Below are 17,110 nucleotides of genomic sequence, written 5' to 3'. Positions count from 1 at the left end.
TATATCCATCAAAGTGCAAGCTTTATTCGCTATTTAAAAACAAAACAAAAAAGAAAGCATGAAGGCAGGTGTAAAAAAATAATAAATAAATTAATCCTCGTTTAGTGGCACCGGAGTAGCTGCCAACCTCTGATTATATGATCAAATAAAACAAAACAGTACATTTCCTATATGGAGCCATGGAGCCAGCAGTGGGGCTGGGGTTGAGCCCATGGGGTGTCCCTTAGATGGAAGGAGGGGTTGAAGTTGAGCCCATGGGGTGTCCCTTAGATGGAAGGAGGGGTTGAAGTTGAGCCCATGGGGTGTCCCTTAGATGGAAGGAGGGGTTGAAGTTGAGCCCATGGGGTGTCCCTTGAGATGGGAGGAGGGGGTTGAGGTTGAGCCCATGGGTTGTCCCCTGAGATGGAATAAGGGGTTGGGGTTGAGCCCATGGGTTGTCCCCTGAGATGGAATAAGGGGTTGAAGTTGAGCCCATGGGATGTCCCCTGAGATGGAATAAGGGGTTGAAGTTGAGCCCATGGGGTGTCCCTTAGATGGAATAAGGGGTTGAAGTTGAGCCCATAGGGTGTCCCTTAGATGGAATAAGGGGTTGAAGTTGAGCCCATGGGGTGTCCCCTGAGATGGAATAAGGGGTTGAAGTTGAGCCCATGGGGTGTCCCTTGAGATGGGAGGAGGGGGTTGAAGTTGAGCCCATGGGGTGTCCCCTGAGATGGAATAAGGGGTTGAAGTTGAGCCCATGGGGTGTCCCTTGAGATGGGAGGAGGGGGTTGAAGTTGAGCCCATGGGGTGTCCCTTGAGATGGGAGGAGGGGGTTGAAGTTGAGCCCATGGGGTGTCCCCTGAGATGGAATAAGGGGTTGAAGTTGAGCCCATGGGGTGCCCCTGAGATGGAATAAGGGGTTGAAGTTGAGCCCATGAGGTGTCCCCTGAGATGGGAGGAGGGGTTGAAGTTGAGCCCATGGGGTGTCCCCTGAGAAGGAATAAGGGGTTGAAGTTGAGCCCATGGGGTGTCTCCTGAGATTGGAGGAGGGACTGGAGATGAACCCAAGGGGAGGAGCATGAAGTGTGTAGGTCACCGCCAGTTAGGCCTCAGTCCGGACTCCTTAGTATTTTAAAGAGGCCACTTGTGTTGCATTGTGGGTAAAGATGGCGGAGGATGCTTGGGAGCAGCATGATGAATGGGATGCGGGGGGTACAGGTAAGAAGTTGGGCGACTGATCTGCCAAATATCCAGAGGGCAGGAATGCGGCTTCCCCGTAGGCCAGTGTTCAGTCTCCTTATGTGCCAGCCCCAGGCCGCTGCCATCTCTCACTTCCTGTCCTCGTCACTTCCTCCTCCTCCCACTTCCTGTTTCCCAACTTAAAACCAATGCGGAACATTAGGCAAAGGATTTTTGGCTGTTAGTCTGTACTGTCTGTAGGGGGGAAAAAAGGGCAAAATCAATCATAATTCCTGGTCTTAAAATTGATGCTATATCTGCCGTAAACCCCCTACCCATATGTAACTAAGCCCCGCCCCCCCAGGAGCCCACCAATCAGGACTGTCCCACCCAAATCCCAACCACCAGCTCCATACCTACTCGCTAGCACCCCCAGCTGCCAAGAGTAAGGATGGCCATACACGGGCAGATTTCGGCTGCTGATTGGGGTCCTTTAGACCAATCGGGCAACTTCCCTGCCATTGTATGGGGGCCCCCGATGGTCCTCCCCGACCAATATTTGGCCGGGTCTTTTAATGTATGCCCACCTTAAGAGGGCTGGCAGATTGGGTGCAACCCTTGACCCACCCCTTTATGGCCAGACACATCCTGATTGGCTATTATACATATTTGCAATGGTTTGGGGCAGCTCTGGTAACAAAACGGGCAACATGGGGGTATTATATGAGCCCAGTAAGGCTGAAACCCTGTGCCCACCTACCATCCTACCCCCTGCCAATGCCCCTACCAAAAGCACTTAGCCTTCTGGCTGTTGTATTAGAGGGCAAGGCATGCTCTGGGTATTTATTAAGAGTTTGGATAAATCCTGATGAAGGTAAAGAGGGTAAAATGCCCTGACAGCTTTGTTCCCCCCGTTCCCAAGATCTATTCACCTCTTGTTGCCCCTTAGGGGTCAGATCCTTTATCTCCTCTCCTGTACCGGATTCTGGTTTCCTCCTCCTCCTGCAGATGAGGAAAGCGACGAGGGCCACAAGGAAAAGGCTGATGAACACTAAGGATATTATCGCCGTTTTCATGGATGACGAGACTCCGGTTTCCTTGTCTATCGTTTCGGGATTCTCAAGCCTCTCTGGGAGGGACAGACGGGTGATGAGGGGGTAAGAAGTCAATCAAAGGGTTAGACAGGCACAAAGTGCATTAAGCAGAGAAGGTCTTGTAACCCCTAGCAACCAAGCAGTTGAATAGTTACAAAATACCTTTGTCCTGTTCCTTTGCCACGGCTGAGTATTGAGTCGGCGTAACCGGGTAGTCACCGGGCACAGCTGCCTGTTCTGTTGGGGCAGCTTCCGTGCCGCTTGGGGCAGTTGTGGCCTTCTGGGTGTTGGCATTAGGGGCACGTTGGGTGACAGCGGGCCCCGGGGGCTTCTTGCTATCGCCGGCTACGTCGGGGGCTGGAGGGATTGTGGTTGGAACTTTCTTCGAATCCTTGGAAAAATCCGGACGAGATCCAGAATCCCCGTGCTTGGCACAGAAATAGCTATCTGTACAGAATTGAATGGCAGTAATGGGGTTATACCAGGGGCCCATTATAGCTCCGCCTACTGCAAAACTACAACCCCTCCCATTAATGCCCAAGCTTGAGCCAAGGAGAGGGGACCCATCCATCATGGCACCTCTGCCCATAGTCTCCTCTATTGCATAGACATTCGTCCTTATCAACGTGACCTTCCCAACTCCCATCAGCCTACAGGAACAAGAAGTCCTGGGCACCAGTTGGGTGTGGCAGCTGCCCCTACAACCCCTCCCATTAATGCCCAAGCTTGAGGCAAGGAGAGGGGACCCATCCATCATGGCACCTCTGCCCATAGTCTCCTCTATTGCATAGACATTCCTCCTTATCAACGTGACCTTCCCAACTCCCATCAGCCTACAGGAACAAATGTCCTGGGCACCAGTTGGGCATAGCAGCTGCCCCTACAAACCCTCCCATTAATGCCCAAGCTTGAGCCAAGGAGAGGGGACCCACCCGTCATGGCACCTCTGCTCAGTTGGGCATGGCAGCTAGAGCGTTCCTATCCCAGATATGTCTATGGGCTATTCTGTCATAGTGCCCAGGCTTGGGGTTGGCCAGGTTGGTAGGCCCTCAGGGTCAGCTTCTCCGCTAGGGAACCCAAGTTGGACACTATATGGCAACATTAGGGCAGGTAACACAGTAGTGGCCACACCCAGCTGCCTCCGTGACACGGAGATGACATCACAGCATGACATCACAGTATGACATCACTTTCCACTTACCCTTTTTGAGATGGCATATCAGTTTCTCGACCCAGGCGTCATGTTTTGAAGCGCATATCTTTCCCTTGTCGAACTTGAATCTAGGTGGAAAAGCAGGAGCCGGGGTCGCAAAAGGGTTTGGAATAAAGATTTCAAAATAAAGGGGAAGTTAAAGGGGGGGGAGAAAGGGATAAAGTCATTGGATCGTGGGAAACATAATGAATGGCCGTCCTTACTGAACTCGATAATGTGGGCATTCCTCAAAACCCTTCACTTTCTCCTTGTACAGCCTGAACAAGGCGTCTGTCGGCGGGTCCCTGGGTTTCATATCGAAACAGCAAGCTCCAGCGTTTGCGCCAAACTGCGCCACTGCTACGGGGGAGACATAGAGAGATATGAGCCTTGGGGGTAATGCACGGACTGCTGGGGTAACAGCCACAGATCCGGGGTATCAGATACAGAGAGCAACCTGCAGGGGGCAGACGTGGGCAGCTTCCCGCCCATTAGGGGTGAGACTATTATTATTAGAGAAGGAACAGGCCCAGAGGCTGCTGCGGGTCCCAGGAGGTACAGGGGCCCATTGGGGCAGGTTGGCAGTTTCATAATTGCCCTTAAATCATACAGTGGGGCCCATTCAGCTCCAGTCACGCCATTGGTCTAGTAAAGCAGAGCCTAATATACTGCTTTCAATGTATAATAGCAGCTACAGTTAAACTACAACTCCCAGCATCCTCTGACAGGCATGTAACAGCCTGATTTGCACACTTGCAAAGGGCATTTTATGGGCAGCCGCCAAGGTGTGTCGCTCGCAGGGCAGCAATGGCCCCGGGGGGGGGGGGATTTAGGAGCTAATGATAATGGGTGTTTGGGTGGATGGGGCCCCTAGTTATACCCCTGTCCCTCGAGCTCTGTATCTCGTGCCACTGGCAGCTGATTGGTGGGGGCAAGTACAGGGGAAACAATAATGAACATTATTTCCATAAGCAAAACTGCCACAGCAACCTGTCCGGACAGGGGGACAAAAGGTTAAAAATACCCAGACACCCTCTGGGGAAACTGCCATGTCTGGAATGAGATGCTGAATAGGCCCTGGCATTCCCAGTACCCAGGGGCCCTAACAGCCCCCCCATAGGCCCAATAAATAGTGAGTGTCTATGGCACCTTACAGCAGCCCCTCTGGCATTTGCCGGAACCCACAGATTGCCAGTCCGGGCCTGATTTTCAGTACCCAGAGGCCCAAACAGCCCCCCCATAGGCCCAATAAATAGTGAGTGTCTATGGCACCTTACAGCAGCCCCTCTGGCATTTGCCTGAACCCACAGATTGCCAGTCCGGGCCTGATTTTCAGTACCCAGAGGCCCAAACAGCCCCCCCATAGGCCCAATAAATAGTGAGTGACTATGGCACCTTACAGCAGCCCCTCTGGCATTTGCCGGAACCCACAGATTGCCAGTCTGGGCCTGATTTTCAGTACCCAGGGGCCCAAACAGCCCCCCCATAGGCCCAATAAATAGGAATAAATAGGCAATGGGAAAGGGCAGCAGGGCACTGGGTTAGGTAGGGGGGTAATGTAGCCTGGCAATGGAAAAGGGCAGCAGGGCACTGGGTTGGGTAGGGGGGTAATGTAGCCTGGCAATGGGAAAGGGCAGCAGGGCACTGGGTTGGGTAGGGGGTAATGTAGCCTGGCAATGGGAAAGGGCAGCAGGGCACTGGGTTTGGCAGGGGTAGGGGGTAATGTAGCCTGGCAATGGGAAAGGGCAGCAGGGCACTGGGTTTGGCAGGGGTAGGGGGTAATGTAGCCTGGCAATGGGAAAGGGCAGCAGGGCACTGGGTTTGGCAGGGGTAGGGGCACGGAGGTGGAACTGATCCGATTCCTTAACCCAAGAGTTTGGTTGAAGAATGAACCAATCCCCGGGGAGTTCCTGTCTGTACCTTTCCCAGCTATTAATTATAGTGACATTATTGTACCCGCCTCCCTCTGTCACTGTCCCATGTGACTCACCGACCCAATGAGATAACAATTATACTGCTACATAAATAATGAGATGCAAATCACATGTAAATCAGAGGGAGGTTAATGACACATTGGGGGACACTGAGATGCAGCCAATCCCAAGCGGAAGCCACTTAGTACCAATAATTACCCCTATGTATTTATTTAATTATAGGATATTACTCAGGCTTTAGTTTTATTATAAATTGTTGGTAATGCAGACTTAGTTTCTCCTGTGCTGCAAGCCTTATCTGCCCATTTGTATTTATTATTAACAGAAGGAGATGCCATACTGCTTGTAAGCTGATATATAATATATAGTGCCCCCAGTGGTCAAATCATGTAAATTGTACAGTGGCTTTCCCAACCCGGATCTGTTGGATTAACAAGCTCATAACAAGGTTACAGATATATAGAAACATTGGGGTAACAGTCACCCCGCTATAGTTCCAGGGGTACCCAGGGCACAAATAAGCACTCACCCCAAATCCCCCCCTAACTGGCCTTCAGGCTGGGCCCCCTTAGCCCATAACAAGGTTACAGATATATAGAAACATTGGGGTAACAGTCACCCCGCTATAGTTCCAGGGGTACCCAGGGCACAAATAAGCACTCACCCCAAATCCCCCCCTAACTGGCCTTCAGGCTGGGCCCCCTTAGCCCATAACAAGGTTACAGATATATAGAAACATTGGGGTAACAGTCACCCTGCTATAGTTCCAGGGGTACCCAGGGCACAAATAAGCACTCACCCCAGATCCCCCCCTAACTGGCCTTCAGGCTGGGCCCCCTTAGCCCATAACAAGGTTACAGATATATAGAAACATTGGGGTAACAGTCACCCTGCTATAGTTCCAGGGGTACCCAGGGCACAAATAAGCACTCCCCCCAAATCCCCCCCTAACTGGCCTTCAGGCTGGGCCCCCTTAGCCCATAACAAGGTTACAGATATATAGAAACATTGGGGTAACAGTCACCCCGCTATAGTTCCAGGGGTACCCAGGGCACAAATAAGCACTCACCCCAAATCCCCCCCTAACTGGCCTTCAGGCTGGGCCCCCTTAGCCCATAACAAGGTTACAGATATATAGAAACATTGGGGTAACAGTCACCCTGCTATAGTTCCAGGGGTACCCAGGGCACAAATAAGCACTCACCCCAAATCCCCCCCTAACTGGCCTTCAGGCTGGGCCCCCTTAGCCCATAACAAGGTTACAGATATATAGAAACATTGGGGTAACAGTCACCCCGCTATAGTTCCAGGGGTACCCAGGGCACAAATAAGCACTCACCCCAAATCCCCCCCTAACTGGCCTTCAGGCTGGGCCCCCTTAGCCCATAACAAGGTTACAGATATATAGAAACATTGGGGTAACAGTCACCCCGCTATAGTTCCAGGGGTACCCAGGGCACAAATAAGCACTCACCCCAAATCCCCCCCTAACTGGCCTTCAGGCTGGGCCCCCTTAGCCCATAACAAGGTTACAGATATATAGAAACATTGGGGTAACAGTCACCCCGCTATAGTTCCAGGGGTACCCAGGGCACAAATAAGCACTCACCCCAAATCCCCCCCTAACTGGCCTTCAGGCTGGGCCCCCTTAGCCCATAACAAGGTTACAGATATATAGAAACATTGGGGTAACAGTCACCCTGCTATAGTTCCAGGGGTACCCAGGGCACAAATAAGCACTCACCCCAAATCCCCCCCTAACTGGCCTTCAGGCTGGGCCCCCTTAGCCCATAACAAGGTTACAGATATATAGAAACATTGGGGTAACAGTCACCCCGCTATAGTTCCAGGGGTACCCAGGGCACAAATAAGCACTCACCCCAAATCCCCCCCTAACTGGCCTTCAGGCTGGGCCCCCTTAGCCCATAACAAGGTTACAGATATATAGAAACATTGGGGTAACAGTCACCCTGCTATAGTTCCAGGGGTACCCAGGACTGCTGCTTACAATGGGGGGATCAGATAGGATCTGTGCCACTGTGACAGAATGCTCTGTTATACAGATAGCTAGAATCTCAGCCATAAAGCAGGGCAGGACTGCTGCTTACAATGGGGGGATCAGATAGGATCTGTGCCACTGTGACAGAATGCTCTGTTATACAGATAGCTAGAATCTCAGCCATAAAGCAGGGCAGGACTGCTGCTTACAATGGGGTGGATAGGATCTGTGCCACTGTGACAGAATGCTCTGTTATACAGATAGCTAGAATCTCAGCCATAAAGCAGGGCAGGACTGCTGCTTACATCGGGGATCAGATCCTTAGCACCCAATACTAGGGCTGTTGGGGTTGGATCAGTATGGGTTGGGCGCCAGGATTCCATTGGCCGTGTATGAGCAGCATTACTTGTTCTTCAAGCTTTATGTTTATGTATGTGGGACGGGAGATCAGTGTGTGCCATTATACAGATATATATATACAGATATACAGAATGCAGAAAGTGCCCATTGTTATTTCCCGTACCCTGCAGCGGCACAGTGGGGGGCGGAATTCAGAGCATTCCGTAGTGATTACCTACCTGGCAGGTCGAGCTGCCAATTAACCCTGTATTAGGGCTACTAACCCCCCCCCCCCGAAAATGCCTTGCCACCCTCCCATATAGAGTGTAAGCTCTACGGGGCAGGGACCTCCATCCTCTTGTATCTTTGACTCTTATCACAACTGTATCTTGTATTTATTGTTATACTTTGTATTTATCTATTATTATCTTATTAACCCCCTGTTTGTATGAATGTATTCTACTGTACAGCGCTGCGTACATAAGTAGCACTTTATAAATAAAGATATACACACATACATACATACATACATACATATATACATACATATATACATACATGTATGTATGTATGTATGCATGTATACTTATGTACGCAGCGCTGTACAGTAGGATACATTAATACAAACAGGGGGTTATTAAGATAATAATAGATAAATACAAAGTATAACAATAAATACAAATAAATACAAGATACAGTTGCAATAAGTTAAGAGTCAAAGACACAAGAGGACGGAGGTCCCTGCCCCGTAGAGCTTACACTCTATACATACATATACACACATACATACATAGACTAACATTGGGATCCCCAGGGGTAAAAAAACACAGTACTCAGGGTGACGGGGGCATAATTGCAGGTAATTGCCTCCCTTTACTTTACTTCCCCCCTTTTCCCCAATTTCTCCCCCACTTACAATTCTTTCCCGTTCCCCCCTCACCTTTATTCCTGGGGGGGGGGGGATAAAGAAATTCCCTATGAAATAAAAGCCCAGGAATGGACCATGATCTCCCCAGTGACAGGGGAGTTAGCCGGCACCCCCCAGGGAGGGGAGAGTATGTGGATCCCTGGCTAATAAATCATACTATAGGCTACGGAGTCACTGCCGGTTCTGCCACACACAGTATATACATACAGTACATAGGGGCACTTACCTGAGTGAACAGACAGCAGGCAGACAAGGAGCAGTCGGATCCACATCCTGGCAGGGAATTTCATCAGTGCTCTCCTATTAAAAACCTGTGCGCTCTCTCCGTCTGTCTCCCCTCTGTCTCTTTCTCTCTGTCCACTGTTCCCTTTCTCTCCTCTCTCAGATCAGACGAGGCTTCTTCTCTACCCCTTACCCACCACTTACTGCCCCCCTGTGTGAGTCTGAGCCCCCCTGTGTGAGTCTGAGCCCCCCTGTGTGAGTCTGAGCCCCCCTGTGTGAGTCTGAGCCCCTCTATCTGCCTGGGACTGAGTCTCTAGCAGCCCTGCCTGCCCCTCGCACTGCTTGGATGTAACTTCCTCAACAAACTGCTTTCACTTTTGCCTGGAAATTCCAGTCCGACTCGCTGAGTATTCATGTATATACATAGTTATGTGTCTGTGTATTTATAATCATCCGTCCAAGGGGGCTAAGTGCCCCTCGTTCCCTAGGAATTTCCCAACTTGGATCTTTGGATTGTCCCTGGTTTTTTTTTTTTTTTTAATATAAAAAAAGTCTGGCATTCAAACAACTGCCTCGTTGCTAGGATAAATAGCAACGAGGGAAACCACAAAAATAAATAAAATCATTAAGACCAACTGCAAAGTGTTTTAGAATACAATTGTAGCCCCTTGGATTATATCTGGATGGATGGATCTTTGGATTGTCCCTGGTTTTTGTTTTTTTTTTTAATAAAAAAGTCTGGCGTTCAAACAACTGCCTCGTTGCTAGGATAAATAGTTGACGACAACCAGAAAACCACAAAAATAAATAAAATCATTAAGACCAACTGCAAAGTGTTTTAGAATGCAATTGCAGCCCCTTGGATTGTATCTGGATGGATCTTTGGATTGTCCCTGGTTTTTGTTGTTTTTTTAATAAAAAAAAGTCTGGCGTTCAAACAACTGCCTCGTTGCTAGGATAAATAGCAACGAGGGAAACCACAAGAATAAATAAATAAAATCATTAAGACCAACTGCAAAGTGTTTTAGAATGCAATTGCAGCCCCTTGGATTGTATCTGGATGGATCTTTGGATTGTCCCTGGTTTTTGTTGTTTTTTTAATAAAAAAAAGTCTGGCGTTCAAACAACTGCCTCGTTGCTAGGATAAATAGCAACGAGGGAAACCACAAGAATAAATAAATAAAATCATTAAGACCAACTGCAAAGTGTTTTAGAATGCAATTAGAGCCCCTTGGATTATATCTGGATGGATTTTTGGATTGTCCCTGGTTTTTGTTGTTTTTTTAATAAAAAAAAGTCTGGCGTTCAAACAACTGCCTCGTTGCTAGGATAAATAGTTGACGACAACCGGAAAACCACAAAAATAAATAAAATCATTAAGACCAACTGCAAAGTGTTTTAGAATGCAATTGCAGCCCCTTGGATTGTATCTCGATGGATCTTTGGATTCTCCCTGGTTTTTGTTTTTTTTTTTAATAAAAAAAAGTCTGGCGTTCAAACAACTGCCTTGTTGCTAGGATAAATAGTTGACGATAACTGGAAAACCACAAGAATAAATAAATAAGAGACCAACTGCAAAGTGTTTTAGAATGCAATTGCAGCCCCTTGGATTATATCTCGTTGCTAGGATAAATAGCAACGAGGGAAACCACAAGAATAAATAAATAAAATCATTAAGACCAACTGCAAAGTGTTTTAGAATGCAATTGCAGCCCCTTGGATTATATCTGGATGGATCTTTGGATTCTCCCTGGTTGTTATTGTTTTTTTAATAAAAAAAAAATCTGGCGTTCAAACAACTGCCTCGTTGCTAGGATAAATAGTTGACGATAACTTGCCCTGCAGTTAAAATCTTGTTCTTCCTTCTCCTTCGTTCCCTGGTACCTTCTTTCCCTTGTATGGTAACAATGCCCACTGGCCAGAGCGGAATACCGGATCTTCCAAGTCACCTCTATCACCATCTTGCTCTACTGTCACTATCTTTTCCTGTCATCACCACTTTGTCTTTCTTTTACCATCTTACCCTGCACTGACCATATTGTTCTATGGTCATCATCCTACCCTACTGTTCTTGCACCATCTTGCCCTGATGTCTCCACCTTTCCCTAATGTCACTATCTTGTCCTGATGTCTCCACCTTTCCCTAATGTCACCATCTTGCCCTGATGTCTCCAACTTTCCCTAATGTCACTATCTTGTCCTGATGTCTCCACCTTTCCCTAATGTCACCATCTTGCCCTGATGTCTCCACCTTTCCCTAATGTCACTATCTTGTCCTGATGTCTCCACCTTTCCCTAATGTCACCATCTTGCCCTGATGTCTCCAACTTTCCCTAATGTCACTATCTTGTCCTGATGTCTCCACCTTTCCCTAATGTCACTATCTTGTCCTGATGTCTCCACCTTTCCCTAATGTCACTATCTTGTCCTGATGTCTCCACCTTTCCCTAATGTCACCATCTTGCCCTGATGTCTCCACCTTTCCCTAATGTCACCATCTTGCCCTGATGTCTCCAACTTTCCCTAATGTCACTATCTTGTCCTGATGTCTCCACCTTTCCCTAATGTCACCATCTTGTCCTGATGTCTCCACCTTTCCCTAATGTCACTATCTTGTCCTGATGTCTCCACCTTTCCCTAATGTCACCATCTTGCCCTGATGTCTCCAACTTTCCCTAATGTCACCATCTTGCCCTGATGTCTCCACCTTTCCCTAATGTCACTATCTTGCCCTGATGTCTCCAACTTTCCCTAATGTCACTATCTTGTCCTGATGTCTCCACCTTTCCCTAATGTCACTTTCTTGCCCTGATGTCTCCACCTTTCCCTAATGTCACTATCTTGTCCTGATGTCTCCACCTTTCCCTAATGTCACTATCTTGTCCTGATGTCTCCACCTTTCCCTAATGTCACTATCTTGTCCTGATGTCTCCACCTTTCCCTAATGTCACCATCTTGCCCTGATGTCTCCACCTTTCCCTAATGTCACCATCTTGTCCTGATGTCTCCACCTTTCCCTAATGTCACTATCTTGTCCTGATGTCTCCACCTTTCCCTAATGTCTCCACCTTTCCCTAATGTCACTATCTTGCCCTGATGTCTCCACCTTTCCCTAATGTCACTATCTTGTCCTGATGTCTCCACCTTTCCCTAATGTCACTATCTTGTCCTGATGTCTCCACCTTTCCCTAATGTCACTATCTTGTCCTGATGTCTCCACCTTTCCCTAATGTCACCATCTTGCCCTGATGTCTCCACCTTTCCCTAATGCCACCATCTTGCTCTGATGTCTCCACCTTTCCCTAATGTCACTATCTTGTCCTGATGTCTCCACCTTTCCCTAATGTCACTATCTTGTCCTGATGTCTCCACCTTTCCCTAATGTCACTATCTTGTCCTGATGTCTCCACCTTTCCCTAATGTCACTATCTTGTCCTGATGTCTCCACCTTTCCCTAATGTCACTATCTTGTCCTGATGTCTCCACCTTTCCCTAATGTCACCATCTTGCCCTGATGTCTCCACCTTTCCCTAATGTCACCATCTTGTCCTGATGTCTCCACCTTTCCCTAATGTCACTATCTTGTCCTGATGTCTCCACCTTTCCCTAATGTCACTATCTTGTCCTGATGTCTCCACCTTTCCCTAATGTCACTATCTTGTCCTGATGTCTCCACCTTTCCCTAATGTCACCATCTTGCCCTGATGTCTCCACCTTTCCCTAATGTCACCATCTTGCCCTGATGTCTCCAACTTTCCCTAATGTCACCATCTTGCCCTGATGTCTCCACCTTTCCCTAATGTCACCATCTTGCCCTGATGTCTCCACCTTTCCCTAATGTCACTATCGTGTCCTGATGTCTCCAACTTTCCCTAATGTCACTATCTTGCCCTGATGTCTCCACCTTTCCCTAATGTCACCATCTTGCCCTGATGTCTCCACCTTTCCCTAATGTCACTATCGTGTCCTGATGTCTCCACCTTTCCCTAATGTCACTATCTTGTCCTGATGTCTCCACCTTTCCCTAATGTCACTATCTTGTCCTGATGTCTCCACCTTTCCCTAATGTCACCATCTTGCCCTGATGTCTCCACCTTTACCTAATGTCACCATCTTGTCCTGATGTCTCCACCTTTCCCTAATGTCACTATCTTGTCCTGATGTCTCCACCTTTCCCTAATATCACCATCTTGCCCTGATGTCTCCACCTTTCCCTAATGTCACCATCTTGTCCTGATGTCTCCACCTTTCCCTAATGTCACTATCTTGCCCTGATGTCTCCAACTTTCCCTAATGTCACTATCTTGTCCTTATGTCTCCACCTTTCCCTAATGTCACCATCTTTCCCTAATGTCACTATCTTGTCCTGATGTCTCCACCTTTCCCTAATGTCACTATCTTGCCCTGATGTCTCCAACTTTCCCTAATGTCACTATCTTGTCCTTATGTCTCCACCTTTCCCTAATGTCACCATCTTTCCCTAATGTCACTATCTTGTCCTGATGTCTCCACCTTTCCCTAATGTCACTATCTTGTCCTGATGTCTCCACCTTTCCCTAATGTCACTATCTTGTCCTGATGTCTCCACCTTTCCCTAATGTCACTATCTTGTCCTGATGTCTCCATCTTTCCCTAATGTCACTATCTTGTCCTGATGTCTCCACCTTTCCCTAATGTCACTATCTTGTCCTGATGTCTCCACCTTTCCCTAATGTCACTATCTTGTCCTGATGTCTCCACCTTTCCCTAATGTCACTATCTTGTCCTGATGTCTCCACCTTTCCCTAATGTCACTATCTTGTCCTGATGTCTCCACCTTTCCCTAATGTCACTATCTTGTCCTGATGTCTCCACCTTTCCCTAATGTCACTATCTTGCCCTGATGTCTCCACCTTTCCCTAATGTCACTATCTTGTCCTGATGTCTCCACCTTTCCCTAATGTCACCATCTTGCCCTGATGTCTCCACCTTTCCCTAATGTCACCATCTTGTCCTGATGTCTCCACCTTTCCCTAATGTCACTATCTTGCCCTGATGTCTCCACCTTTCCCTAATGTCACTATCTTGTCCTGATGTCTCCACCTTTCCCTAATGTCACCATCTTGCCCTGATGTCTCCACCTTTCCCTAATGTCACTATCTTGTCCTGATGTCTCCATCTTTCCCTAATGTCACCATCTTGTCCTGATGTCTATATCTTTCCCTAATGTCCCTATCTTGTCCTGATGTCTCCATCTTTCCCTAATGTCCCCATCTTGCCCTGATGTCTCCACCTTTCCCTAATGTCACCATCTTGCCCTGATGTCTCCACCTTTCCCTAATGTCACCATCTTGCCCTGATGTCTCCACCTTTCCCTAATGTCACCATCTTGTCCTGATGTCTCCACCTTTCCCTAATGTCACTATCTTGTCCTGATGTCTCCATCTTGCCCTTTTGTATGGAAACCAGGGCCACGCCTTGTTTGAGGAGATGGTTTAGGAAATGGATTAGAGCCTTTGTATATTCCGCTTGCTATAGGAACACTAAGATGGAGGACAGGCTCCGGCCCCTTGCACACATTACTATTTATGAGCATTACAAGTGCCCTTATCACTCAGGGCTGGGGGGCTGCTCTGGGCTGTTGGAGTGCTAAGTACTAAGGTACAGCCTATAAAGAGACAGTAAATGGGCTCCCTGCTGTCTCCCCGGGGGGGGGGGATGGGACATAGGAACCTGCGTTGGGGCTGCACGTTGCCAGGGGGCATGTACTGACCTGTGCAAGGGAAGGGGGGAGACCGGCGTGCATAGCTGATGTGCTGCTGTATGTAGAACCCACTACACCAGCCCTGTTCTTGCATAACCCTTTGTGTGCCAGTCCTGCTTGCTCTCTCCGTGCCACAGATAGAAGGGGTTAAACCAATATGTGTCTGTATGGGGTTCCCTCGGGCACCCCCTTTTTATCCCTCTCTAGTGTTTAATACAATGATGGGGTGTAATAGAGTGTAAGCTCCACTCGGGGTCACACTGGGCTGGTGGGACCCCGGGAGAAGGGTTGGGGGGGGCTGTGGTAGGAGTTAAACCGGATTCATGTTTCTATTTACATGAAGAATAGAGGAATTGATTCTGTCAGTGCCCAACGCCCCCCCCTATTAATGAGATTCTGCTCAGGCTGTATAAATATTCCATAAGCTGAGCCCCCCCCTCCGTCCCATTGCTACAGGAAAACATGTGATTCCTGCCCATTGGCCGCACTTTCACTTTCTATCCGGCCCCCCCTGTGTGTGCCACTGCCTGTCGCCATTGTACTGGGATGAGTCATAGGATTTAATGGGGGAAATACCCTGTGTAGCTCTGTAGCCCCCCAACAATACCCCACTGTGCAAGCTCTGCACCCACACTAACATAGTTATAGAATTTTAACCCTTAACTGCTGGGAATCAGCAGGAATGAAGATGGGGGGCTACTGGGGGCATCTTTGGGGGCACAGACCTTCCCTGCTAAAGGGCTGGGGCTGCAGAAGAGAGACTATATGGCGCAACGTGTCCGGACTAACTTTGCTGAGCTTTAGTTCCCCTTTAAAATGAGGATAAAGTGGATAAAGCAATAAAACACTCCTTGCTGCAGATCCAGGCAGACTTTGCTCCTGGCACCGTCGGAGCGAAACGGAATCCTAGGAATGGCACTTACGGCTGTACCTGCTGGCACAAACCCCTGGTATGGAGGGGGGAACCTCAAGCAGCAGTAACATAGTAACATAGTAAGTTAGGCTGAAAAAAGACACCCGTCCATCAAGTTCAACCATAATGCCTATATATAACCTGCCTAACTGCCAGTTGATCCAGAGGAAGGCAAAAACCCCATCTGAAGCCTCTCTAATTTGCCCCAGGGGGGAAAAAATTCCTTCCTGACTCCAAGATGGCAATCATAGTAACATACATAGTAACATAGTAAGTTAGGCTGAAAAAAGACACCCGTCCATCAAGTTCAACCATAATGCCTGTATATAACCTGCCTAACTGCCAGTTGATCCAGAGGAAGGCAAAAACCCCATCTGAAGCCTCTCTAATTTGCCTCAGAGGGGAAAAAATTCCTTCCTGACCCCAAGATGGCAATCGGACCAGACCCTGGGGCAACTTGTACAGTACAGTTTCCCCTTTAAAGTGACCCTGACACCCCAAAATAAGTGTGCCCCCACTCGGCACTATGTACGAGCTGCCTATATGTTATGCCAACCATTCCCCTGGCACGCAGGGAGCTTGCCGGCACTGGGAACAGCCCCCTACTGAATAAACTGATTAAACCACTGCCTGGTTGCTAAGGTAAATAAGACCCTAGCAACCAGGTAGCTGCTCCAATCCCAAATGGAGAGCTGCCGAACAAGAAGATAAATACAGTGCTTTGCTGAAGTATTCACCCCCCCCCCCCCACCCTTGGCATTTTTCATGTTTTGTTACATTCCATACCTGTAATGTAAATGTTTCGTAGTCTTATTTTATGTGATGGATCTGCACAAAATAATTGATGAAGTGAAATGAGAAAAATATAAATAAAAAAGAATTAAAAAAAATAAAAAACTGAAATTTGGCCTGTGCATATGTATTCAGCCCCTTTGCCATGAAGCCCCTAAAAATTCCTGGTGCAACCAATTACAGGTATGGGATCCCTTATCCGGAAACTCATTATCCAGAAGGTTCCTAATTACGGAAAGGCTGTCTCCCATAGACTCCATTATAAGCAAATTATTTTAATTTTCAAAAATGATTCCCTTTTCTCTGTAATAATAAAACAGTACCTGTACTTGATCCCAACTAAGATATAATTACCCCTTATTGGGGGCAGAACAGCCCTATTGGGTTTATTTAATGGTTAAATGATTCCCTTTTCTCTGTAATAATAAAACAGTACCTGTACCTGATCCCAACTAAGATATAATTACCCCTTATTGGGGCAGAACAGCCCTATTGGGTTTATTTAATGGTTAAATGATTCCCTTTTCTCTGTAATAATAAAACAGTACCTGTACTTGATCCCAACTAAGATATAATTACCCCTTATTGGGGGCAGAACAGCCCTATTGGGTTTATTTCATGGTTAAATGATTCCCTTTTCTCTGTAATAATAAAACAGTACCTGTACTTGATCCCAACTAAGATATAATTACCCCTTATTGGGGGCAGAACAGCCCTATTGGGTTTATTTAATGGTTAAATGATTCCCTTTTCTCTGTAATAATAAAACAGTACCTGTACTTGATCCCAACTAAGA

General features: G+C 47.7%; 1 protein-coding gene across 2 annotated transcripts; it reads right to left on the bottom strand.

The window, feature by feature from the left end:
- Window positions 1-2: 2 nt before the first annotated feature.
- LOC100490837 lies at window positions 3-9,264 on the bottom strand. Of its 2 annotated transcripts, none has more exons than XM_004919094.4 (6): window positions 8,871-9,264; window positions 3,669-3,801; window positions 3,454-3,533; window positions 2,415-2,699; window positions 2,091-2,287; window positions 3-1,413 (listed from the first exon to the last, which is right to left on the bottom strand). In XM_004919094.4, exons 1-6 carry the CDS (start codon window positions 8,932-8,934, stop codon window positions 1,378-1,380), a joined length of 795 nt encoding a protein of 264 aa, XP_004919151.2. In that variant the 5' UTR covers window positions 8,935-9,264; the 3' UTR covers window positions 3-1,377. The 2 variants fall into 2 exon arrangements, with proteins under 2 accessions (XP_004919151.2, XP_002940089.2); XM_002940043.5 differs by having other exon boundaries at window positions 3,669-3,804; window positions 8,871-9,261.
- Between the last annotated feature and the right edge of the window lie 7,846 nt (window positions 9,265-17,110).

This window comes from Xenopus tropicalis, chromosome 3, assembly GCF_000004195.4.
Source record: "Xenopus tropicalis strain Nigerian chromosome 3, UCB_Xtro_10.0, whole genome shotgun sequence".
NCBI lineage: Eukaryota > Metazoa > Chordata > Amphibia > Anura > Pipidae > Xenopus > Xenopus tropicalis.
The sequence above is the reverse complement of the archived record's forward strand: the minus strand, read 5'-3'. Positions and strand labels throughout refer to the sequence as shown.

Excerpts from the sequence above, each read along its gene's own strand:
- LOC100490837 (XM_002940043.5), bottom strand. The coding sequence starts at position 8,934 with ATGAAATTCCCTGCCAGGATGTGGATCCGACTGCTCCTTGTCTGCCTG. Across the intron at positions 3,534-3,668 it reads TGCCCACATTATCGAGTTCA|ATTCAAGTTCGACAAGGGAA; the intron begins GTAAGGACGGCC and ends TTTTCCACCTAG. Across the intron at positions 2,288-2,414 it reads GGCAAAGGAACAGGACAAAG|AGAGGCTTGAGAATCCCGAA; the intron begins GTATTTTGTAAC and ends TGTCCCTCCCAG.